Consider the following 25,972-nt stretch of genomic DNA (forward strand, 5'->3'; position numbering starts at 1 on the left):
TTAGGCAAGAGTGAGGTGTTTGTGGTGCACCCTGGAGACCAGGAGGAAGGAATTGGTAGGCTCCCGCTTAGGCGGGCAGGGGAGAGTTTTAGGTACCTGGGGGTGCAGGTGGCCAGGGACTGGGGGACTCTTCACAAACATAATTTCACCAGGCTTGTAGATCAGATGGAGGAGGAGTTCAAGAGGTGGGACATGCTGCCATTGTCGTTGGCGGGGAGGGTGCAGTCCGTCAAAATGACGGTGCTTCTAAGGTTCTTGTTCCTCTTTCAGTGCCTGCCCATCTTCATCCCCAGGGCCTTCTTTAGGAGAGTGACTAGCAGCATCTTGAGCTTTGTGTGGGACTCCGAGAGTGAAGAGGGTTTTCCTGGAGCGAGGGAGGGATAGAGGCGGGCTGGCGCTGCCCAACCTTTTGGGGCACTATTGGGCGGCCAATGTGTCAATGGTGCGTAAATGGGTGATGGAGGGAGGAGGGGCGGCGTGGAAAGAATGGAGATGGCATCATGTAGAGGTACGAGCCTGAGTGCCATGGTAACGGCGCCGTTGCCGCTCTCCCCTAAGAGGTATACCACGAGCCCGGTGGTGGCGGCGACCCTAAGAATCTGGGGACAGTGGAGACGGCATAGGGGGGAAACAGGGGACTCGCTGGAGGCTCCATTGGGTGGCAATCATCGGTTCATCCCGGGGAACAAGGATGGGGGATTTAGGGGATGGCAAAGGGTGGGCATCAGTAAATTGAGGGACCTGTTTATTGGCGGGAGGTTTGCGGGCCTGGGGGAACTGGAAGATAAATTTGGGCTTCCCCAAAGGAACATGTTCAGATACTTGCAGGTAAAGGCGTTTGCTAGGCGACAGGTAGAGGGATTCCCTTTGCTGCACTCACGGGGGACGATGGACAGAGTGCTTTCGGGGGTGTGGGTCGGAGAGGGGAAGGTATCTGACATCTATAAGGTAATGCAGGAGGTGGAGGAGTCGTCAGTGGAGGAGCTGAAGGCTAAATGGGAGGGGGTACTTGGGGATCAGATAGAGGACGGGACTTGGGCGGATGCCTTGGAGAGAGTCAACTCTTCCTCTTCATGTGCGAGGCTTAGTCTCATCCAATTTAAGGTGCTGCACCGGGCCCACATGTCCGGGACTAGGATGAGTAGGTTCTTTGGGGGTGAGGACAGGTGCACCAGATGTTCGGGGAGTCTAGCGAATCATGTTCTGGGCATGCCCAGCACTGGAAGAATTCTGGAAGGGGGTGGCGGGGACGGTGTCGAGGGTGGTTGGATCCAGGGTCAAACCAGGGTGGGGACTCGCGATTTTCGGAGTTGCGGTGGAGCCGGGAGTGCAGGAGGCGAAAGAGGCCGGTGTCCTGGCCTTTGCGTCTCTAGTAGCCCGGCGGAGGATCTTGCTGCAGTGGAAGGATGCGAGGCCCCCAAGTGTGGAGACCTAGGTCAATGACATGGCGGGATTTATAAAGTTGGAATGGGTCAAATTTGCCCTGAGAGGATCAGTACAAGGGTTCTATAAATGGTGGCAGCCTTTTCTAGACTTCCTGGCTCAAAGATAGGTATCTTGGTCAATAGCAGCAGCAACCGGCGGGAGAGGGGTATGCTGTCCTCCTAAATCCGTCAGCGGCTGCTGGAGAAAGAGACACTAGGCCTTAAGGAGATACGGGCCCTTGCTAGCTTCCTGGATGTAGCCTCCCGAAACGCCCGTGCATATGTCCCCGACCGCGCGGCAGCCCCTTGAGCAGCGTGGAACCCACCCGTGGCCGACCCCGATGCATCTCCCATCCCCCCACAAGCTTGTGCTGCTTGACTATCAGGCAACCCAGGGGGGGCCCGCTGTTATCTTTGCGGGCAAGCCAAGCACCCCCGGCAGCACTGCCCGGCCCGCTCCTCCACCTGCAAAGTTTGTGGCAAAAGGGCCATTTTGTGGCGGTATGCCAAGCCCAGGCGGTTGCCGCGGTCTCCGGGGCGAACCGGGGCCGCCACCATAACTCTCTCCACGGGCCACGTGTGGGCCTCGGGCGCCGCCATCTTCATTTTCCTGAGCCACTTGCGGGCCCCGGGCGCCGGCATCTTGTTCCCCAGGGACCACGTGCGACGCGTGGGCACCGCCATCTTGCCCACCTCCAGCCATGTGTGACCCGTGGGCGCAGCCACCTTGGCTGGAGTCTCAGGACCCCGATTCGGATGACCACACACCGCCCGAGGAAAATATTCAACTTTTACCACGACTCGCCTCGGTGACCCTGGACCAGTCTCGGCCCCGAACGCTCTCGACTGCAACGACGACCGTGCTCATCAACGGGCGCAAAACATCCTGCCTGATCAACTCCGGGAGCACAGAGAGCTTCATACACCCCAACACGGTAAGGCGCTGTTCTTTTCCCATACATCCAATTATCCAAAGAATCTCCCTGGCCTCCGGGTCTCACTCTGTAGAGATCAAGGGGTTCTGCATAGCTAACCTCACGGTCCAGGGAAGAGAATTAAAACATTTCCGACTCTACGTCCTTTCTCACCTCTGCTCGGCCACGCTCCTTGGGTTAGACTTCCAATGCAACCTCCAGAGCTCAACCTTTAAATTCGGCGGCCCTATACCCCCCAACTGTCTGCAGCCATGCGACCCTCGAGGTCGATCCGCCTTCCCTTTTTGTGAACCTCACTCCCGATTGCAAACCCGTTGCCACCAGGAGCCGACGGTACAGTGCCCAGGACCGGACCTTCATTTGGTCGGAGGTCCAGCGGCTACTGAAAGAAGGTATTATTGAGGCCAGCAACAGCCCCTGGAGAGCTCATGTAGTGGTGGTAAAGACTGGGGAGAAGCACAGGATGGTCATCAATTATAGTCAGACCATCAACAGGTACCCACAGCTCGACGCGTACCCTCTCCTCCGCATATCTGATTTGGTCAATCAGATTGCACAATATAAGGTCTTTTCCACGGTGGACCTCAAATCCGCCTACCACCAGCTCTCCATCCACCCGGGCGACCGCAAATACACCATTCGAAGCAGATGGGCGGCTCTACCACTTCCTAAGGGTTCCCTTCGGTGTCACAAATGGAGTCTCGGTCTTCCAATGGGATATGGACCGAATGGTTGACCGATACGGTTTGTGGGCCACGTTTCCGTACCTCGACAACGTCACCATCTGCGGCCACGACCAGCAGGACCTCGACACCAACCTCCGTAAATTCCTCCATACCGCAAAAATCCTTAATCTCACCTGCAACAAGGACAAATGCATGTTCAGCACCGACCGTCTAGCTATCCTCGGCTACATAGTGCATGATGGAGTTATAGGCCCAGATCCCGAATGCATGGAGTTTCCCCTCCCCCACTGTTCCAAGGCCCTGAAACGCTGCCTGCAATTATGCGAACAAGGCCCGCCATCTAATTCAATCCACGGTTTTTCCCCTGTCGGCAGAGGCCCGCCAGGCCTTCAGCCGCATAAAGGTGGACATCGCAAAGGCCACGATGCACGCAATCGATGAATCCCTTCCATTCCAAGTCAAAAGCGACGCGTCCAACGTAGCCCTGGCGGCCACCCTCAACCAAGTGGGCAAGCCCGTGGCCTTCTTCTCACGCACCCTCCATGCTTCAGAAATCCGTCATTCCTCCGTTGAAAAGGAGGCCAGGGCATAGTAGAAGCTGTGCGGCACTGGAGGCATTACTTGGCCGGCAGGAGATTTACGCTCCTCACTGACCAACGGTCGGTAGCTTTCATTTTCGATAATGCACAGTGGGGCAAGATAAAGTACGATAAGATCTTACGGTGGAGGATCAAGCTCTCCACCTACAACTATGAGATCTTGTATCATCCCAGGAAGCTAAACAAGCCTCTTGATGCCCTATCCCGCGGCACATGTGCCAACGCACAAGAGGACCGACTCGGCCCACCATGAGGACCTCTGCCACCCGGGGTCACTCGATTGTTCCATTTTATCAAGACCCGCAACCTGCCCTACTTCATCGAGGAGGTCAGAACCGCCACCAGGAACTGCCAAATCTGCGGGGAGTGCAAGCCGCACTTCTACAGGGAGTGCAAGCCGCACTTCTACAGGCCAGAGAAAGCGCACCTGGTAAAGGCTTCCCGTCCCTTTGAACGCCTCAGTATGGACTTCAAAGAGCCCCTCCCCTCCACCGACCGAAACACGTACTTCCTGAACGTGATTGACGAGTACTCCCGGTTTCCATTCGCCATCCCCTGCCCCAACATGCCCGCAGCCACCGTCATAAAAGTCCTCCACAGTATCTTTATCCTGTTTGGTTTCCCCGCCTACATACACAGTGATAGGGGGTTCTCCTTCATGAGCGACGAACTGTGTCAATTCCTGCTCAGCAAGGGCATTGCCTCGAGCAGGACAACCAGTTATAACCCCCGTGGAAACGGACAGGTAGAGACGAGAACGGAACGGTCTGGAAGACCGTCCTCCTGGTCCTACGGTCCAGGAATCTCCCAGTCTCGCGCTGGCAGGAGGTCCTCCCCGATGGACTCCACTCCATCCGATCACTACTGTGTAGCACGACCAACGAAACACCTCATGAACGTCTCCTTGCCTTCCCTGGGAAGTCCTCCTCCAGGACCTCGCTCCCAACCTGGCTGGCAGCTCTTGGACCCATCCTGCTCCGCAAACACGTGCGGACGCACAAGTCAGACCCATTGGTCGAGAGGGTCCACCTCCTTCACGCTAACCCTCAGTATGCCTACATGGCATACCCCGACAGCCGGCAGGATACGGTCTCCCTACCTGGCGCCCGCTCGATCCCCACCCACACCCCCCACCTACCCCACCCTCCCTCCCACTGACGTACCCCATGGCTGCCCCCTTCCCAGGTGGATCAGTTCTCCCACTGGGCCAATCCAGGGGTGATGAAGCTACCGAAGAAGCCAAAGTCACACTCCCGGAGTCACGGATGCCTGAGCTTGCGCCTGCATCACCGCCGAAACTGCAACGTTCACAGAGGACGACCAGGGCCCCCGATCGACTAATTGCTTCATTTTGATATGTACATGTAAATAAATACTGTAAATAGCTGCGACATATAATAAGGCAAAACACTGTACAACCGACGGGTAGCACCATAACCTCTGCCACTGTATAACGCAAGACCACCACCCCCGCCGGACTCTTTTTTTAGAGAGGGGGTGAATGTGGTAGTCGGTATTAGAAGTATTACGGTACCTAGGTTGATGCTGTAAGACCATTGGTGTGGGAAGTACCTGAGACTGCAAGATCATTGGTGAAGCCTGCCTGCTGGTTCCGCCCAGTAAGACGGGAGTATAAGAGCCTATGTCTCCCTAGTTGCTGCATTCTGTACCTGCGCTGCTGGGGGAAACATCTAGTCCAATAAAGCCTTCAATTGTCATCCAATCTCGCTTCTGGAGTCATTGATCGAGCATCATGCCAGTGCTAGCCCATTAACGGTTCCTGAATTGCGGGAGCAGCGTCAATTTTGCTGTCATAGAACTCCACTGATTCTGTCCCGGTGTCAATACTTAATCTCTGAAACTGAGACTTCCGCCCATAATTTTTCTTCTAATTACAACCTTCAGTGCTTCCCATAGTGTCGAGGGAACGACCTCCCCATTATCATTGATAAAAATATAATCCTAGATAGCCCCTGAGATCCTTGCACAGAACCTAATTTCTGCTGGCAGACCCACATCCAGCTGTCACCCCTTTCAATGATCCTTACCCCCAACTCAAGGTCCATCCAATGTGAGACATGGTCAGAAATGAATCACTGCCGATTACTCAGATTTCTACACCCCTGCCATTAGCGATCTGCTTATGGCAAAATAGTCAATCCTGGAAAACAAATTTTGTCCTGAGGAGATGAACGAGAACCCTTTCCCCCCTGGTTTCTTCTATAAAAGCAATTAAAGCCTTTTCTATCATAACCCCTCGGTGCCAACGATCTTGGCCTAGAACGATCTACCCTTGGGTCCAGCAAACAATTCATGTCTCCTCCCATAATAAGCTGATGGGTGGCTTGATCTGGTATCCTTGCAAGCAGCCATTTCATGAACAGTGTATCATCCCAATCTGGGGTATAAACATTCACCAACACCACCGGTATCCCTTCCAACAGCCAATTGCTATAACATACTGCCCTCCCGCATCTGTTAAAACTTCTCCAAACAAAACGGAGCCTTTTAATAAGAAAGATCGCCAGCCCCCGGGGCCCTGCTGTCAAATCCCAAATGGAAAATATGGCTTACCCAAGCCTTCCAAAACCACACCTGATCTCACTCACACATGTGGGTCTCCTGGAGGAATGTCACATCGGCTCCCAAGTTCTTTAAATGAGCAAAAAACCATGTTCTTTTGACTGCTGCCCCCCAGGCCCGCATGTTCCAAGTGACCACCCTTGTTGGGGGGGGGGGGGGGGGGTCAGTTACCGTGCCCCCTGCCCACCCCCCCCCAAGCCTCGTGTCAGCCATTACCACAGCGAAATGCCACAGCTTCAATGATGAGTCCCAGGCCGCAGGCCGACCTAAGATGGCGACCCATCCCTTCTAAATGGTGGAGCAGAAAAAAAGTAACTGGTCACTGTCAGTTCCCCCACCACTTCCCCCAGCCAATAGTCGGCTATCATCTCTTCTAACCCTTCCTCATCTCACCCCCTTCTAGACCCATTGAGCTTAACCAAATTGGCCCGATAAGTCAAAGCCCCATCCCCCACTTGACTTCAGTTAACTAGCTAACCTTTTAGTGCTAATAAGGTAACCACCCCACCCTAGGTCCCACCTATCCCTCAACCATCGCCTTCCCCAAGCACATTTCTCACTCCTGTCCTCTTTCCCACCAATAATAAACAAAGGCCTTAAACTGAGGAAAGATATCCCCATTCCCCGGCATCCCAGCAACTACTGAACCCATAAAAAAGGAAAACCTTTAAAAAAAGCAGAACAGAGGAAACTACCCCATCCAAACACCTCCACCAGTAACCCAACTAAACACCTTAACAACAAGAACATGAACAATAGAAACAGTAAAATATTAACATCCCAACTGCCCATCTGTATCCCTGAGATAGATATATTTCTGAAAAAATAAAATTAAAGCGATATGGGGACAGGTCGGGAGGGAGGTGGCTTTCAGCCCAAGAGCAGATCAGCCATCATTGGATTGAATGGCGAAGCAGGCTTGAAGGGCTGAATTGCCTAATTCTTCTCCTAATTCCTATGTAAGCCGTGTCTAGACCACAATCTTTTGTAAAGTCCACCACCTGCTCAGGAGTTTCGAAATAGAAATCTTTTGAGTCAAATGTGATCCTTAATTTTGTTGCGCACACACTCTTCGATTAAGCAGGATCGTCTTCACCTTATTGAAGGCTGCCTGTCATTTACCAGTTCCGTGCTAATATCCTGGTAAATCCTTACCATGTTGCCATCCCAGTTGATGTTCCGGGCTTTCTTGGCCCTTAACAGGACCTGCTCCTTTCTCTGCAAACTATGAAATCGCTTGAGTGGCTCATTCCGACGTGGTTTCTGCCTCAAGGCTCTGTGTGCCATGTCGAGCTCCAGCACAGCAAATATCTCATCACTGCTCATCAATTGAGAAAACTTTGCAGCAAAGTATTCAGTTGTCCTTCCACCCCCAACTCCCTCAGATGGACCCACCGGCTTCAGGATCATACGTCTGGACCTATTTTCTGAATCATCAGCTTCGCCTTCAAGCCCTAGTTCCTGTCTTTGACAATCGCCATTTCAGCCTCCCAAGGACGCAAGTCTGTCTTCATGCTGGGATAAGGCCTCCTCCACATTTTTCAATTTCTACACCTATGTGTCGACCAATTTAATTGTTTTGCTCAGTTGCTCCCTTATTGGGCCAAAAGCTTCTCGGTGACTTTAAATGAAGCCTTCAATTCTTGACCGCGTTTCTGGGAGCTTTCATCTATTTATTCACCAAATTTCTTAATTCTCTGGCTACCACCCATGCCATCATGTTGAGGGTGATAGGAATCGCCATTTTGATACCTCATTGCTCAGACTCGACGTTTGTAATTTCAGGCCTCCACCCCTCTTCAATTCAATTTCAAGATTGCACTCTTTACGGTCAGTTTCACTTCCGGGAAAGTCAGGATTTAAAAAAATTCTTCCGATCAGACAGATAAGCCCAAGTGCCAGAGCCTTTGCGGGAACCACCCAAGATGCAGCTGCTACTTCATGCCTCCACCAAAACCCACTTAAATCTATACCTTATTTCTAATATTTAACAATATGAATATAGATCATTTAAAACTACCTCTGTTTTCCTGACAGAGAGGATGTCCTGCTGGTGCATCTTCTACTGTTGCCCGCTCCAGCGTCAGTGCAGGATATTTCCCTCCTGTCTCCTCCTGGTGGATGATTCCCACACGCTTGATTGCAACTATGGACATGCACCTTCCTCAGTTTTTCACATTGGACAATGCTCACTCAGAACTCACCCTTGCCGAGCCCAGAAGGCCAGCCTTTTTCAGCACTGGATCCAGATGTGCTAGACCAGGTCATGCCTGCTGACCTCAACCGCCACTCCAACACGGCCTTCTTGGGGATGAGGATGTCCCTCCTGGCTGTCACCCCCTTCACCTGGGTTTGCAGCTGGCTCTTGGAGAAAACATTGCGAGCTGCCAACCTGAGCTGCCCTCCCACCTGGTGTGTCTTCCTGCTGCAGCAATCAACTCCCTCTGGCTCCTCCATTGTTTTCATGCCAGGATAGCTATTCATGCCTCCACTGGACCACCTGCCCCTGCTAATCTCGCTAATTCAATTCAAACGTGAATCAGCGTAATAGCCTGATTTTTAATTGATTTGGGGTGGGATGAGGAAACTTGGTCGATTCTGGTTCCGCCATCATACATGTGCATCCTGAGTGAAATTCTGCCCTTAAAATGTCAGCTTGGGTAATGATCGCAAGTCTGGTGGGTCTGAATTCACACCTTCTGACTCAAAATACCTACGAAATGTCTAACACGGAAGCGACTGATGACAGAAAAGTTGTCCTGTGTGTGATTTAAAAACTGAACCTGTGCAAAGCTGCTGATCCTCCAATCACAGTGTGACCATCCTAAGCTCAATACATCCGCTACTCCAGTCATAGGTTTCTCTGCTGCTATTGCTGCTCCTCCAGAGGTAGGACATATGATTGAAGAAGCAGCAAGGGTGGAAGAGAGTGATCCTGAAATTAATTGAAGGAATTGGAGCAGGTATTCTGGCTGGTCCCATTGCCATCAACAAGAGAATGTCATTTTGATGAGAGAGGTTGAAGACTTTGGTTAGTCAAAAAGTGAATTTATCATTGCTGGGGGCAAACCATCAGAACCTTATTGGTGCTATCATTGTCTGAATTGACCAGGGAGAGTAGCAGTGCTGCTGTAATGCTTCCGTCATCACATTGCCATGGTGCTGGCAGCCATCCTTTGCAAACAAAAAACTCACGTATTCAGAATGGTAATACCAGCAGAATTTATGACAATTCCTGTGATTCAGGGAGGTATGAAACTACTTCTTTAGTTAACATACTCTTAGGGATTAAGAATCCTGTGAGACTGGAGTTTTTTACAGGAATTTTCAGTAAAGTATGTGTATGTGCACATGCGTATATGTGGACAAAGACGAGGAGAAAATACCTGGGAACACCACCACCTGGAGGTTCCCCTCTAAGTCACTCACGATCCAGACTCGGAAATGTATCGCCGTTCCTTCATTGTTGCTGAGTCAAAATCCTGAAATTCCATCCAGTACTGCAGCAGCTCATCACCACCTTCTGAAGGGCATCTAGGGATGGGCAATAAATGTTGGCCTAACCAGCGAAGCCCACATCCCATAAATGAACTTTAAAAAAAACAAGCGATTCACACAATTTGCTTTTATTAATATGTCTTATATTATAAAGCATATGAATTGTAAAATCAGTTATTTATCAAATCTTGTATTCCTAATAGATAATAAAATGTTTTTCAATAAAGAAATGAGCTGAGATGACAGTTTTCTTTTGGGTAATGGAAAGACTGAACCCTATTCTTGTGCAACAGTTAGCCAAATCCGGTGATTCTCCTAATCTGGCACTAGCTTCCTCCTTGAAACAAGGGAACCATCTAACCTCCAACAGCCCATTTCCATAGAAATGTGGCATACTCAGCATAGTATTACCATCAAAATAGGAAATTGCATCCCTTTGTTATGGTGAAGCCCCATCACCAGCATATGGAAGATACAACAGTAAGGGTAAAATGTCCAGCACATCAAGCAACATGGATCCTTCATTTGGAACCATAAGCAATATAACTCTGCCCACCACCCTCACACCAATTAACTACCAATTTGGAGGCATCAGGAGCCTGACCACTCTTTTCTTGTCTATTTTCCTTGACTGCAATGGTTTCCACGACCACTAATCCCCCTAATGTTGTCTAACTCCAATTGTGTCAGAAGTCAAATAAGTAACTTCCTACCGAATGTTTGTACTTATCAAACAATAATTATGGCATTGTGCATTAATCGGTGTTTAAATGCTGTCACGTAGGCCTCAATAGTAAAAGGAGGAAGTTGCAAATATTTTCATGTGCCGTATTTTATTTGAATATATATTTTTATAATAGTAGTGTTTGTACAGAGCAAGGACTTAATTTGAACAAAGAAAGCATTTGAACACCTTTTAGAGCCAATTAAGAACATAAGAACTAGGAGCAGGAGTAGGCCATTTGGCCCCTCGAGCCTGCTCCGCCATTCAATTAGATCATGGCTGATCTTTTGTGGACTCAGCTCCACTTTCCAGCCCGAACACCATAACCCTTAATCCCTTTATTCTTCAAAAAACTATCTATCTTTACCTTAAAAACATGTAATGAAGGAGCCTCAACTGCTTCACTGGGCAAGGAATTCCATAGATTCACAACCCTTTGGGTGAAGAAGTTCCTCCTAAACTCAGTCCTAAATCTACTTCCCCTTATTTTGAGGCTATGCCCCCTAGTTCTGCTGTCACCCGCCAGTGGAAACAACCTGCCCGCATCTATCCTATCTATTCCCTTCATAATTTTAAATGTTTCTATAAGATCCCCCCTCATCCTTCTAAATTCCAACGAGTACAGTCCCAGTCTACTCAACCTCTCCTCATAATCCAACTCCTTCAGGTCTGGGATTAACCTAGTGAATCTCCTCTGCACACCCTCCAGCGCCAGTACATCCTTTCTCAAGTAAGGAGACCAAAACTGAACACAATACTCCAGGTGTGGCCGCACTAACACCTTATACAATTGCAACATAACCTCCCTAGTCTTAAATTCCATCCCTCTAGCAATGAAGGACAAAATTCCATTTGCCTTCTTAATCACCTGTTGCACTTGTAAACCAACCTTCTGTGACTCATGCACTAGCACACCCAAGTCTCTCTGAACAGCGGCATGCTTTAATATTTTATCGTTTAAATAATAATCCCGTTTGCTGTTATTCCTACCAAAATGGATAACCTCACATTTGTCAACATTGTATTCCATCTGCCAGACCCGAGCCCATTCACTTAACCTATCCAAATCCCTCTGCAGACTTCCAGTATCCTCTGCACTTTTTGCTTTACCACTCATCTTAGTGTCATCTGCAAACTTGGACACATTGCCCTTGGTCCCCAACTCCAAATCATCAATGTAAATTGTGAACAATTGTGGGCCCAACACGGATCCCTGAGGGACACCACTAGCTACTGATTGCCAACCAGAGAAACACCCATTTATCCCAACTCTTTGCTTTCTATTAATTAACCAATCCTCTATCCATGCTACTACTTTACCCTTAATGCCATGCATCTTTATCTTATGCAGCAACCTTTTGTGTGGCACCTTGTCAAAGGCTTTCTGGAAATCCAGATATACCACATCCATCGGCTCCCCGTTATCTACTGCACTGGTAATGTCCTCAAAAAATTCCACTAAATTAGTTAGGCATGACCTGCCTTTTACGAACCCATGCTGCGTCTGCCCAATGGGACAATTTCTATCCAGATGCCTCGCAATTTCTTCCTTGATGATAGATTCCAGCATCTTCCCTATTACCGAAGTTAAACTCACTGGCCTATAATTTCCTGCTTTCTGCCTACCTCCTTTTTTAAACAGTGGCGTCACGTTTGCTAATTTCCAATCCACCGGGACCACCCCAGAGTCTAGTGAATTTCGGTAAATTATCACTAGTGCATCTGCAATTTCCCTAGCCATCTCTTTTAGCACTCTGGGATGCATTCCATCAGGGCCAGGAGACTTGTCTACCTTTAGCCCCATTAGCTTGCCCATCACTCCCTCCTTAGTGATAACAATCCTCTCAAGGTCCTCACCTGTCATAGCCTCATTTCTATCAGTCGCTGGCATGTTATTTGTGTCTTCCACTGTGAAGACCGACCCAAAAAACCTGTTCAGTTCCTCAGCCATTTCCTCATTTCCCATTATTAAAACTCCCTTCTCATCCTCTAAAGGACCAATATTTACCTTAGCCACTCTTTTTTGTCTTATATATTTGTAAAAACTTTTACTGTCTGTTTTTATATTCTGAGCAAGTTTACTCTCATACTCTATCTTACTCTTCTTTATAGCTTTTTTAGTAGCTTTCTGTTGCCCCCTAATTGATTACCTTTGTAGTTTAATTACTGTTTATGTAGTTCGATGCAGCACTCAGAGAATTGGATCTTCTACATTGAAAGAAAGAGGTTCATGGGGCCTCAATTTAACATCTCATTTGAAAGTCACTGCAATATGCAGAAAGTGTCACACTGAAGTATCATCCTGCATATGTGCTCAGTTTTAGTGTGTCTTGATGTTGTATTATGTACATTTTAAAAAATAAATTTAGTGTACCCAATTAATTTTTTCCAATTAAGGAGCAATTTAGCATGGCCAATCCACCTATTCTGCACATATTTGGGTTGTGGGGGCGAAACCCACTCAAACACGGGGAGAATGTGCAAACACCACACGGACAGTAACCCAGGGCCGGGATTGAACCTGGGACCTTGGCGCCGTGAGGCAGCTGTGCTAACCACTGTGCCACCGTGCTGCCCCTTATATAAATTTTTTAATGTATTTTATTACACACGTGTATCAAAACAGGTTTCAGCGAATAAACACCCCGGGAAACATACCTCCCAACAATCGACTATACAGTCTGTACAGATTTTCCCCTTTTTCACCCCCCCCCCTTCCCCATAATGAACAGCCCCTCAAACACGGTCACAAACATCCCCCACCTTTCCTCAAACCGCCCTGAAGAGCCCCTTAACTCATAGTTTGCCTTCTCTAATCGCAGGAAGTCGTACAGATCACCCAACCAAGCCGCGACCCTTGGTGGCGATGCCGACCGCCACTCCAGCAAAATTCGCTGCCGTGCAATCAGAGAGGCGAAGGCCAAGACATTGGCCTTCCTCCTCCATGAGCTCCCGCTTCTCTGAAACCCCAAATATCCCCACCAAAGGGTCCGGGTCCACCTCCTCATTCACTATCCTGGCTAAGGCCGCGAACACTCCCACCCAGAATCTTCCCAATTTTTCGCAACCCCAAAACATGTGCACATGATTCGCTAGCTCCCATCCACACTCCTGACACTCATCTGCTACCTCCTAAAAGAACCCACTCATTCTCACCTGAGTCATATGCACCCTGTGCACCACCTTAAACTGTATCAGGCTCATCCTTGCACAAGAGGAGGTCCTTTTTACCCTCCGCAGTGCCTCATTCCATACTCCCCAATTTTTGTCCTCTCCCAGCTCCGCTTCACATTTCTCCTTGATCTTCACCGCTCGCCGTCCTGCTCCCCCAGCCACTTGTATATATCCCCAATTCTTCTGTCCCCCCCCACATCCAGAAGCAGCAGTCACTCCAGCAGGGTCTATCCCGGCAATATAGGGAACCCGCTCCAGACCTTTCGCGCAAAGTCCAGAACCTGCAGATACCTGAACTCATTACCCCTCGGCAGCTCTACTCTCTCCCTTAGCTCCTCCAGATGGCAAACCCTTCCTCCAAATACAGATCCCTCAACTTGATCAGCCCCACTTCCCTCCACCTCCTGTATACACTATCCATTCTTCCTCCATCCTTGCCCATTCTACCCCTTCTCTTTCCCACCACCGCCGCACCTTGTCCATATTTGCCGCCCAATAATAATGAGGCAAGTTCGGCAACACCAACTCCCCTGCTACCTCTGCCTCTGTAGCAAGGTCCTCCCCACCCTCAGCACTTTCCCCGCCCATACAAAGTCAGAAATGATCATAACCACCTTGCGAAAAAAGGCCTTTGGTATAAAGATCGGGAGAGCTTGAAAGATAAACAAGAACCTCAGCAGAATATTTGTTTTCACCACTTGGACTCTCCCTGCCAGCGTTAAGTGCATTGTATCCTACCTCTTAAGGTCCTTGCTAGCCTCCTCCACCAGCTTCGTTAAGTTCCACTTTGGAGCCCCATCCATTCCCTCGATACCTGAATCCCCAAATACCTAAACCTATCCCTCGCTACCGTAAATGCCAGCCCCCCTAAATTAGCCTTCTGTGCCAGCTCATTCACCGGGAATACCTTGCTTTTCCCTACATTCAGCTTGTACCCTGACACCCTCCAAATCTTCCCAGCAGGCCCATAAATCCTTCCAATGGATCCGAAACATAGAGCAAGAGGTAATCGGCACAGAGCAACACTAGATGCTCCCTCTGTCCCCTCATAATCCCTCGCCACTCTGCTAACCCCCTGAGAGCCATCGCCAATGGCTCTACAGCCAGTGCAAACAGCAGTGGTGACAGCAGGCACCCCGCCTCGTTCCCCTGTGTAAGTCAAAGCTTTGTGAGCTCATATCATTCGTCCTCACCCTTGCCCTTAGTGCCACATACAACAATCGTTCCCATGCCACAAATCTCAGCCCAAACCTTCCCAAACAAGTACCGCCACTCCACCGGATCAAATGCCTTCTCCATGTCCATGGACACCACTACCTCTGGTACCAGAGCCCCCGAAAAATTCAACAGCCATCTTATATTACTCGCGAGTTGCCTGCCCTTCACGAAGCCTGTTTGATCTTCTGCCACCACCCTCCATCCTCCCCGACAACAAATTAGCCAATACTTTCACATCCGTGTTCAACAATGATATGGGCCTATACGACCCACATTCTCACATTTAAACTAATGTGGCAAGGGATGGGAACCAACGCAGGAAGTCGGAAGGTAGTAAAACAGGGACAGAAACAAAAGGCAGTAAGGGGGAAAGTGTAAGGCAGAGGAGCCATACTCAAAAATCAAAAAGGGCAACAGGACAAGGTACAGTGACTGAGGGAAGCTCAATGAATAGGCCCAGTAATACTAAAATGAATAAAATGGGAAGTAAAAACATGAATGGTAAGTGACGCGGCAGGTTGTTATATGAAGATATGGGTTCCACGACAAGGAAAATTAGGAGAAAAGTTAAGAGGAAATATAACTTAGTAGAGGTTACTGATCGAGGTGTTAAGATTCAAAACAGAGGTATAAAAGCCAACATAAGTGTACTTTACCTGAATGCTCGTAGTACTCGGAATAAGGTAAATGAGTTGATGGCGCAAATCATCGTGAATGACTATGATTTAGTGGCCATTACTGAAACATGGTTAAAGGATGGTCACGACTGGGAGTTAAATATCTAAGGATATCAAACTATTTGTAAGGACAGTGGATGGTAAGGGAGGTGGTGTAGCTCTGTTATTTAAGGATGACATCCGGGCAATAGTAAGGGTTGACATTGGTGCTCTGGAGGATAAGGTTGAATCCATTGGGTGGAAATCAGGAATGGTAAGGCAAAAAAGTAACTGATAGGAGTAGTCTATAGGCCACCAAATAGTAACATTATGGTGGGGCAGGCAATAAACAAAGAAATAACTGATGCATTTAGAAATTAGCACACTGGGCTTAACCGCTGACTTTTAAAGCAGGCCAGCAGCACGGTTCGATTTCTGTACCAGCCTCCCCGAACAGGCGCCGGAATGTTTCGACTAGGGGCTTTACAGTAACTTCACTGAAGCCTACTTGTGACAATAAGCGATTTTCACTTTCACTTTACTGCAGTTATGGGGGATTTTAATCCACATGTCGATTGGTTTAACCAGGTTGGTCAAGGCAGACTTGAGGAGGAGTTTATAGAATGTATCTGCGATAGTTTCCTAGAACAGTATGCAATGGAACCTACAAGGGAACAAGCGGTCCTAGATCTGGTCCTGTGTAATGAGACAGGATTGATTAATGATCTCATAATTAGGAATCCTCTCGGAAGGAGCGATCACAATATGGTGGAATTTAAAATACAGATGGAGGGTAAGAAGGTGAAATCAAACACTAGTGTTTTGTGCTTAAATAAAGGAGATTACAATGAGATGAGAGAATAGCTAGCTAAGGTAGACTGGGAGCAAAGACTTTATGGTGAAATAGTTGAGGAACAGTGGAGAACCTTCTAAGCGATTTTTCACAGTGCTCAGCAAAAGTTTATACCAACAAAAACGAAGGACGGTAGAAAGAGGGAAAATCGACCGTGGATATCTAAGGAAATAAGGGAGAGTATCAAATTGAAGGAAAAAGCATACAAAGTGGCAAAGATTAGTGGGAGACTAGAGGACTGGGAAATCTTTAGGGGGCAACAGAAAGCTACTAAAAAAGCTATAAAGAAAAGTAAGATAGATTATGAGAGTAAACTTGCTCAGAATATGAAAACAGATAGTAAAAGTTTCTACAAATATATAAAACAAAAAAGAGTGGCTAAGGTAAGTATTGGTCCTTTAGAGGATGATAAGGGAGATTTAATAATGGGAGATGAGGAAATGGCTGAGGAATTGACCAGGTTTTTTGCATCGGTCTTCACAGTGGAAGACACAAAAAACATGCCAGTGACTAATAGAAATGAGGCTATGACAGGTGAAGACCTTGAGATGATTTTTATCACTAAAGAGGTAGTGATGGGCAAGCTAATGGGGCTAAAGGTAGACAAGTCTCCTGGCCCTGATGGAATGCATCCCAGAGTGCTAAAAGAGATGGCTAGGGAAATTGCAAATGCACTAGTGATAATTTACCAAAATTCACTAGACTCTGGGGTGGTCCCGGCAGATTGTAAATGAGCAAACAGGACACTACTGTTTAAAAAAGGAGGTAGGCAGAAAGCGGGTAATTATAGGCGAGTGAGCTTAACTTCGGTAGTAGGGAAGATACTTGAATCTACCATCAAAGAAGAAATAGCAAGGCATCTGGATGGAAATTGGCCCATTGGGTAGACGCAGCATGGGTTCATAAAGGGCAGGTTGTGCCTAACTAATTTAGTGGAATTTTTTGAGAACATTACCAGAGCGGTTGATAATGGGGAGCCAATGGATGTGATATATCTGGATTTCCAGAAAGCCTTTGACAAGGTGCCACACAAAAGGTTGCTGCATGAGATAAAGATACGTGGCATTAAGGGTAAATTAATAGCATGGATAAAGGATTGATTAATTAATAGAAAGCAAAGAGTGGGGATTAATGGGTGTTTCTCTGGTTGACAACCAGTAGTTAGTGGTGTTCCTCAGGGATCAGTGTTGGGCCCACAATTGTTCACAATTTACATAGATGATTTGGAGTTGGGGACCAAGGGCAATGTGTCCAAGTTTGCAGATGACACTAAGATGAGTGGTAAAGCGAAAAGTGCAGAGGATATCGGAAGTCTGCAGAGGGATTTGGATTGTTCAAGTGAATGGGCTCGGGTCTGGCAGATGGAATACAATGTTGACAAATATGAGGTTATCCATTTTGGTAGGAATAACAGCAAACGGGATTATTATTTAAATGATAAAATATTAAAATATGCTGCTGTGCAGAGAGACCTGAGTGTGCTCGTGCATGAGTCGCATAAAGTTGGTTTACAGGTGCAACAGGTGATTAAGAAAGCGAATGGAATTTTGTCCTTCATTGCTAGAGGGATGGAGTTTAAGACTAGGGCGGTTTTGCTGCAATTGTATAAGGTGTTAGTGAGGACACACCTGGAGTATTGTGTTCAGTTTTGGTCTCACTTGAGAAAGGACGTACTGGCGCTGGAGGGTGTGCAGAGGAGATTCACTAAGTTAACCCCAGAGCTGAAGGGGTTGGATTACGAGGAGAGGTTGAGGACTGGGACTGTACTCATTGGAATTTAGAAGGTGAGGGGGGGATCTTATAGAAACATATAAAATTATGAAGGGAATAGATAGGATAGATGCGGGCAGTTTGTTTCCACTGGCGGGTGAAAGCAGAACTAGGGGGCATAGTTTCAAAATAAGGGGAAGTAGATTTAGGACTGAGTTTAGGAAGAACTTCTTCACCCAAAGGGTTGTGAATCTGTGGAATTCCTTGTCCAGTGAAGCAGTTGAGGTTCCTTGTTTAAATGTTTTTAAGATAAAGATAGATAATTTTTTGAAGAATAAAGGGACTAAGGGTTATGGTGTCCGGGCCGGAAAGTGGAGCTGAGTCCACAAAAGATCAGCTATGATCTCATTGAATGGCAGAGCAGGCTCGAGGGGCGTAATGGCCTACTCCTGCTCCTAGCTCTTATGTTCTTATTCCACCTTCCCCTTTTTCGGGATTAGTGTGATTACTGCCTGCGTCAGCGTCTCGGGCAACCCCCCTTTCTCCAATGCTTCATTAAACACCCCCAACAAATGTAGTGCCAGGTCCGTCGCAAATTCCTTATAAAATTCCATCGGGTACCCATCCGGCCCAGGGGCCTTTCCTGACTTCATACCCCTGATACTATCCAACACCTCCCTCAGCCCCAGTTGCTCCTCCAACGCCTGCCTCTTTGCTTATTCCACTTGGGGAAATTCCAGCTTGTCTAGAAACCGCCTCATGTCTCCCTCCTCTCCTCCCGGGTCTGCCTCATAAAGTCCCTGATAGTACTCCCTAAATGCCTCGGGCGAAATTCTCCGCCCCCCACGACGGGTGGGAGAATAGCGGGAGGGACTTCCCGACATTTTTCCCGCCCTCCCGCTATTCTCCCACCCCCCCGCCGAAGTCCCGACCCGAATCGCTGCCGCCGTTTTTTTACGGCCGGCAGCGATTCACAGCTGTTAGATGGGCCGAAGTCCCAGCCCTTTCCGCCGTTTTCACGAACGGCAAACACACCTGGTCTTGCCGTTCGTAAAAACGGCGTCACCAACTCGCTTTTTATAACCATGGCACCGATTGGCACGGCAGTACCACGGCCGTGCCAAGGGTGCCATGGGCCCGCGATCGGTGGGCACCGATCGTGGGCAGCGGGCCCGATGCCCGCGCACTACTTGTCCTTCCGCCGCCCCGCAGTATCCATTCGCGGGGCGGCTGAGGGGCAACCCGGCCCGCGCATGCGCGGGTTTCGCGCAAAAACGCGATGACGTCACCCGCGCATGCGCGGGTTGGAGTCTTCCAAACTGCGCATGCGCGGCTGACGTCATATGACGCGTCAGCCGGCGCTAACTCCGGTAAGCGGGCTTAACGATTTTCGTTAAGCCCGTCTTGCCGGAGCCTACGGCGTCGGGCTGCTAGCCCCGACCGGGGACCAGAATCGGTCCCCCGTCGGGAAGGGGCGCGCTGCCGTAAAACCCGCCCGGGTTTTACGGCAGCTTTACGATTTCTCCCGTTTTGGGAGAATCTCGCCCCTCATTTATCTTCTCTGGCTCTGACACCAAATCCCCAGCACCAGTCCGTATCTCCAATATTTCCCTGCACGCAGCATGCCTCCGCAGCTGGTGCGCCAGCATGCGGCCCACCTTCTCCCCATACTCATATTGCACCCCCTTTGCCCTACAAAGTTGCTCTCCTTCCTCCCTGTTGTCAGCCTGTCAAACTGCCCCTGCAGCTTTTTCCTCCTCGCCAATCCCTCCATGGTGAGCACCCTCGAATATTCCCTGTCCATCTCCACTATCTTGCTCACGGGACGGTCATGTTCCTCCCTCCTTTCACTATCTGCACAAGCCTTAAACAAAATAATTTCCCCCCCCGGACCACTGCCTTCAGTGCTACTAAAAAGTGGCCGCCGACATCTTCCCTTTCTGATTCAACTCCACATACTCCTTTATCGCCACCTGCGCCTTATCACAAGAATCTCCATCTGCCAATAACCCTGAGTCAAATCTCCACCCCGGCCTCTGCTCTCGTCCCGATCTAAACCGAATCTCCAGCCAGTGGGGTGCATGGTCCGAGATAACTATCGCCGCATACTCTGCCCCCTACACCCAAACCAAAATCTCCCAACTCACTACAAAGTAGTCAAACCTCGAATACACCTTATGAATGTGTGAAAAGAAGGAATACTCCGTTCCCCCTGGGTTCTGAATCCCCTCCATAAACACCCCCAACTCTCTTGCTATTCGTACCCTACCCATCGACCTGGGGCTCGACCTATCCCCTCAATTCAAGGACACAGTTAAAATCTCCTCTAATGATCAACTGGTGCGTAGCCAAATCGGGGATCGCTGCCAGCAACCCCCTCATAAACCCCACACCATCCCAATTTGGGGCATACACATTTACTGACACCACCAGTGCCCCTTCCAGTAGCCCATTCACAGTCACATATCTCCCACCCAGATCCCTCACCTCCTTCATACTCACAAACCCCATTTTTCTGCTCATTAAAATCGCCATCCCCTCAATTTCAAATCAAACCCTGAGTGAAAAACCTGCCCGACCCACCCCTTCCTTAACGTAACCTGATCCTTCACACAGAAGGGGCAGGGATTAGGGAATGTTCATCTGTTGTGGTGGGGGTTTGCTGTTTACTGTTGGGGTTGTAAGGCGTGGAAAGTTGATGTGGGGTTGGATGTTCTCGTCCCCACTCTCCTGTTTTCTGGGACTGTTTATGTTTAACATTTGTTTGTTTGCTTTTGGAGAATGCTGCCTGGAGTTCAGGAGAAATCTTTGTTTGGGTGGGGGTGAGGCAGCACGGTAGCATTGTGGATAGCACAATCGCTTCACAGCTCCAGGGTCCCAGGTTCGATTCCGGCTTGGGTCACTGTCTGTGCGGAGTCTGCACATCCTCCCCGTGTGTGCGTGGGTTTCCTCCGGGCGCTCCGGTTTCCTCCCACAGTCACAAAGATGTGCAGGTTAGGTGGATCGGCCATGATAAATTGCCCTTAGTGTCCAAAATTGTCCTTAGTGTTGGGTGGGGTTACTGGGTTATGGGGATAGGGTGGAGGTGTTGACCTTGGGTAGGGTGCTCTTTCCAAGAGCCGGTGCAGACTCGATGGGCCGAATGGCCTCCTTCTGCACTGTAAATTCTATGAGAACAAGATTCTATGAGAACAGAGGTGCGTCTCTTGCAGAAAGACCCTTTCAAGCTCCTGAGGTGCGCGAACACTCGCGACCTTTTAATCGGCCCATTCAGTCCCCGGACGTTCCACGTTACCAGCCTTAATGGAGGCTTGCGCCTCCAATCCCCTCTACTGTCTGTCAACTTCCCCACTTAACTCCCTCATCTTTAAATCCACCCGGTACCTAGCCCATCCCAGATGGCCCCTTTCTCCACCCATGACCATGTCATCTCTCACCCCCTGCCACATCGCAACAACATCCCCACCTTTCCCTCCTCCCCCCCCAGCCCCCCTCCTCTTCTTGGCCTTCTTCCCCACCACCTCACTTCTGTTCACCAGCATAACCTGCTAGCACAGCAGCCCCTGCCCAAAAGAACTTACCAATGACCTCCCCTTCTCTCTCTCCCCCCCCCCCCCCCCCCCCCCCCACTCCTCAGCTCAAGGAGGAAGGCTCCCTGTTGGCCTTACCCACCCCCACCAAAACAAAGATTTCTCCTGAACTCCAGGCAGCATTCTCCAAAAGCAAACAAACAAATGTTAAACATAAACAGTCCCAGAAAACAGGAGATTGGGGATGAGAACATCCAACCCCACATCAACTTTCCACGCCTTACAACCCCAACAGTAAACAGCAAACCCCCACCACAACAGATGAACATTCCCTAATCCCTGCCTCCACTTCAAACATGCTCTCAACCATTACAAAGTGCCAGCACCCCAGTTCCCAAGCATTATCCGCTCAGTTCTCCCCCAGTTTATGCTCCTTAATTAAGTCTAATGGTGTCTTGACATAATACTCCCAGCCTCTGAACGTCACCCATTATTTCGCCGGGTAGAGCACCCCAAACCTGATCTGCCGCCAGTACAGCACCGCCTTGACTTTGTTGGAGCTTACCTGTTGCTTTGCCAACTCGGCTCCAATACCCTGATAAATTCGAACCCTATTCCCCTTCCAGTTGCAGGTACTCTTCTCCCTGGCCCACCGCAGAATCTTCTCTTTCTCTTCAAATTTGTTGGAGCCTCACGATTACTGCCCGCAGCGGCTCCCCAGCTCGAGGCTTCTGACTCAGGGACCTATGCGCTTGGACCACTTCAGGCGCTTTATCTAGCCCCCCTTCTGCCACTAGCCCCGCCAGCATGTTCGAGACGTGCCTCGTGGCACTCACACCTTCCACTCCTTCAGGCAGGCCCACTAATCACAGGTTCTGCCTTCTCCAGGCATTCTCCTGCTCCTCCACCTTTGCCTTCAACGTTTTGCAGAGGTCTCCTAGGAGCCCACCTCTGCATCCAGAGTCACCACACGATCGCTATGGTCCAAGATCACTCCTTCAGATCCTGAATCTGTGGCCCCTGCACCTCCAAACACTTCTCCACCCGTTCCAAAGAACTCTTCGGGGTGCCACTGCTTCTTCAATGGGCGTTTGTGCGATCTTCCCGCATTTGTTCCCTCTGTTGCTGGAATTTAGTTTCAATAAAAGCCATCAAGACAAGTTGAAGCCTTCCAGCTTGCATCAGCCCTTCCCCTGCCTGCTGAAAGTGGCTTTCCCTGTTCCTGCAGCACAAGCTTGTTCCAAATTTTCAGCCAAATCTCTCACTGTTTTCTGCCGTGTCTGGTAATCAGCAAACAGAGCACTCCAGAGGGAAATTACGCCTCCAACATTCACCTGCGTCTTTTCATCAAAATTCCACCCAGTATTAGTTAAAAAGAGCTCTTTTCTGTGACTTTGAGCAGGAGCTGCCCTCTATGTGACCACTCACTCCATATCCCACACCAGAAGTCCTTGATCTTGTATTATTGGGCCAATCAATAGAAGAACAGAAATTAACTGAGGGAGAAATTAAAATGGGCCGCTCCTAAAAGGAGCACAGCTCAAAAAGAACAAAGAGGAACGGAAACGTAAAAACATTCTGAGTGTGTCTTAAATTCACAAAAACCTGACTCTGAAACAAATTTACAGTTAATCTTGAACATCAGCCATTAGACAAGAGTCAATTAGTCTCCCATTATATAATCTGCTCAATGTATTCTTTATTTCACATGCTCTTTATTGTGTACTTTTCCAGTGTACCCCATAGCATACAGAATTATTGAAGGGATTGGATTCATCCTTCTTTCAGGAACAGTCACTTATATTATCTTCTATTATCTACAACCAGAAACTCGGGTGAAAAGATCATTTTTGATGAAGAAGAGTAAGTTTGAATAGTAATATTTTGTTTGGGATTATGTTTCTGACATTCGCAGACTCTCTCCCTTTATCTATCTCTTTCCTTCATCAACAAATAGGTTATGCCCAAGTTTCTGTTCCCAAAATTCTGGTGAGACCAGAATTTGGCATTGATCATGAGCCTACCCTGTCTGAGTTCTGATGACCATCACAGCTGAAGTGGATATTGGTTTTGAAGCTCCAGGCCTCGAATGGATGCTGCTGGTTAACGTGTAGATTTAGGATGAGATTTCACAACCTGTACCACAATTAGTTCCCTACTGTGATGATTGATGGATTTTAGAAATATTGGCTTCTAAATATTGGGACAAGTTAAAAGTATAGTGATCGTGGTTTTAAGAAGGATTTTGTTTTGCTTCTAGGTAATAGCAGATGAAATTGATGAAGGAATGTGTTTTTCAGTCTATGCTAATGGTCTGTGGTTTGACTGGAGAGATCCCTGGAGACTTTTTTTATGTTCAGTTAAATTCTTAGCAGTTTAACATTTTACTAAACAAAAACATGACACCCCAAATACAATATACCCTGCATCAACCACCCCCTAACAGTTGATGATAATTAGCTCTCCAAAGTGTAAAATAAATTAACCCACCTCTTGTGGAACCACACATTTGCCCCCCTGAAGGAAAATTTCACCTTCTCTAGATGTAAGAACTCCCATTAGATCCCTCAGCCCATCAAAGCAAAGGGTGAAGATGTTGACTGTAATGAACTCCAATTGGTTTTATTGGTTGGCCAATTGGAGTATGAGCTCCCTTAATGATAGCTCATTGAGGGGGCCCATATAGTCACCTGTGTAGGCTTTGTGAGCAGTCTTAAGTTGACTGGACTGCTAGCAGCACTGTTTGTAGCTGCTCCTGTAATATCGTTATTGTAAATAAATATTGGTGTGGTGACGGAACTCCTGCCTCCCGTGGATTACTACAGTGGCGACGAGGTAAACTACGAATTTTGCGGAGACCAGCTGCCGCACTCGGAGGGTAAGCCTTGCCATTTTAAAAATGCCGTTTTTTGGGAGGTTAGAGGCATTCGACCCGGCTATTGAGGACTGGTCCCAGTATGTGGAGAGAATGTGTTACTTCTTCCGGGCAAATGATATACTGACGGACGAAAGGAGACGGCTTATCCTGCTGTCGGCGTGCGGACCCTCCGCTTTCGCCATTATACGTAGTCTGACTTATCCCGATGCGCCGGACACAAAAACTTTCCAAGAAGTAACGGAATTGGTGAAAGAGCACTACGACCCAAAACAACCCCTCATTTTGCGTAGGTACAGATTCTACACAGCGAAGCGGGAAGACAGGGAGTCAGTCACGAATTTCTTGACCCGCCTGAGAAGGCTGGCGGAAAAATGTGAGTTCGGCCCGACGCTAAATGAAATGCTTCGGGACCGGTTAGTGTGTGGTATAAACAACCTCACAATACAGAAACGCCTGCTGGCGGAAGCGGAGCTAGACTGCAGGCAGGCATTACAGCTCGCACTGTCCCTAGAAAAGGCAGCAAGTGATGCACAGGAACTACGGGACACAAAGCTCTCCCGCTGGCTGTTTGATTACAGGACCACACCGCATTCCACAACGGGCATACCGCCAGCTGAACTCTTAATGGGAAGGCGGCTGCGAACGAGGCTGAGTCTCCTTTTCCCAAATTTAACGGGGAAAGTGGAGAAACAACAGGAGGCCCAACGCAGGGGCATGATAATAGTCGGCAGCAGAGACATTTCCAGGTGGGGGCACCGGTTTGGGTCAAGAATTATGGGAATGGTCCAACGTGGGTCCAAGGCACGGTAGAGTCCCAAACAGGGCCCATATCCTATGAGGATTCAATAGGAGGTAAGGTGCTGAAGAAACACCTAGACCAAATAAGGGCAGCGGAACCACACCTGGAGGCAGGTGAAGCACGACCGCCTCAAGCTGGGATAGCCCAGACGGAAAGGATACCCACACCCCAGCCCCGAGCAATTTCTCCAGACCCCGTCATCCAGTCATCAGAGTCGGAGATGGACACACTCGACGAAGCCGCCGCGACACCTCTCCCCAAGGAGGAGGAAGAACAACTTCCAAGGAGGTCGTCAAGGAAAAGACGGGCACCTATAAGGTACCCCGCCCACTTCGGAGAACGACCCGGCGGACGACACAGAGGTGACAACCCAGACATGAGGAGCAGGAAGAAGCTCAGAGGAATGCCAGCTGGCAGGAATTTCTCGGACCTTGGGGGGGGGGGGGGTGTAATGAACTCCAATATGCTTTATTGGTTGGCCAATTGGAGTATGAGCTCCCTCAATGATAGCTCATTGAGGGGGCCCATATAGTCACCTGTGTAGGCTTTGTGAGCAGTCTTAAGTTGACTGGACTGCTAGTAGCACTGTTTGTAGCTGCTCCTGTAATATCGTTATTGTAAATAAATATTGGTGTGGTGACGGAACTCCTGCCTCCCGTGGATTACTACACTGACCTTCACCCTAACAGAACCCCATGCGAGCAA

The 25,972-nt window shown here is 48.8% G+C and overlaps 1 protein-coding gene across 5 annotated transcripts in view; it reads left to right on the forward strand.

The window, feature by feature from the left end:
* Positions 1-25,972, forward strand: part of LOC119965918 — a 185,160-nt gene that overhangs the window by 90,441 nt on the left and 68,747 nt on the right. For all 5 annotated transcript variants that reach the window (XM_038796927.1, XM_038796929.1, XM_038796928.1 and 2 more), the window contains one exon: positions 23,325-23,453. In XM_038796927.1, coding sequence (XP_038652855.1) covers positions 23,325-23,453 — 129 coding nt within the window. The remainder of the gene's footprint in view (positions 1-23,324; positions 23,454-25,972) is intronic.

The sequence above is a fragment of the Scyliorhinus canicula genome, chromosome 5 (genome assembly GCF_902713615.1).
Source record: "Scyliorhinus canicula chromosome 5, sScyCan1.1, whole genome shotgun sequence".
Taxonomy (NCBI): Eukaryota; Metazoa; Chordata; class Chondrichthyes; order Carcharhiniformes; family Scyliorhinidae; genus Scyliorhinus; species Scyliorhinus canicula.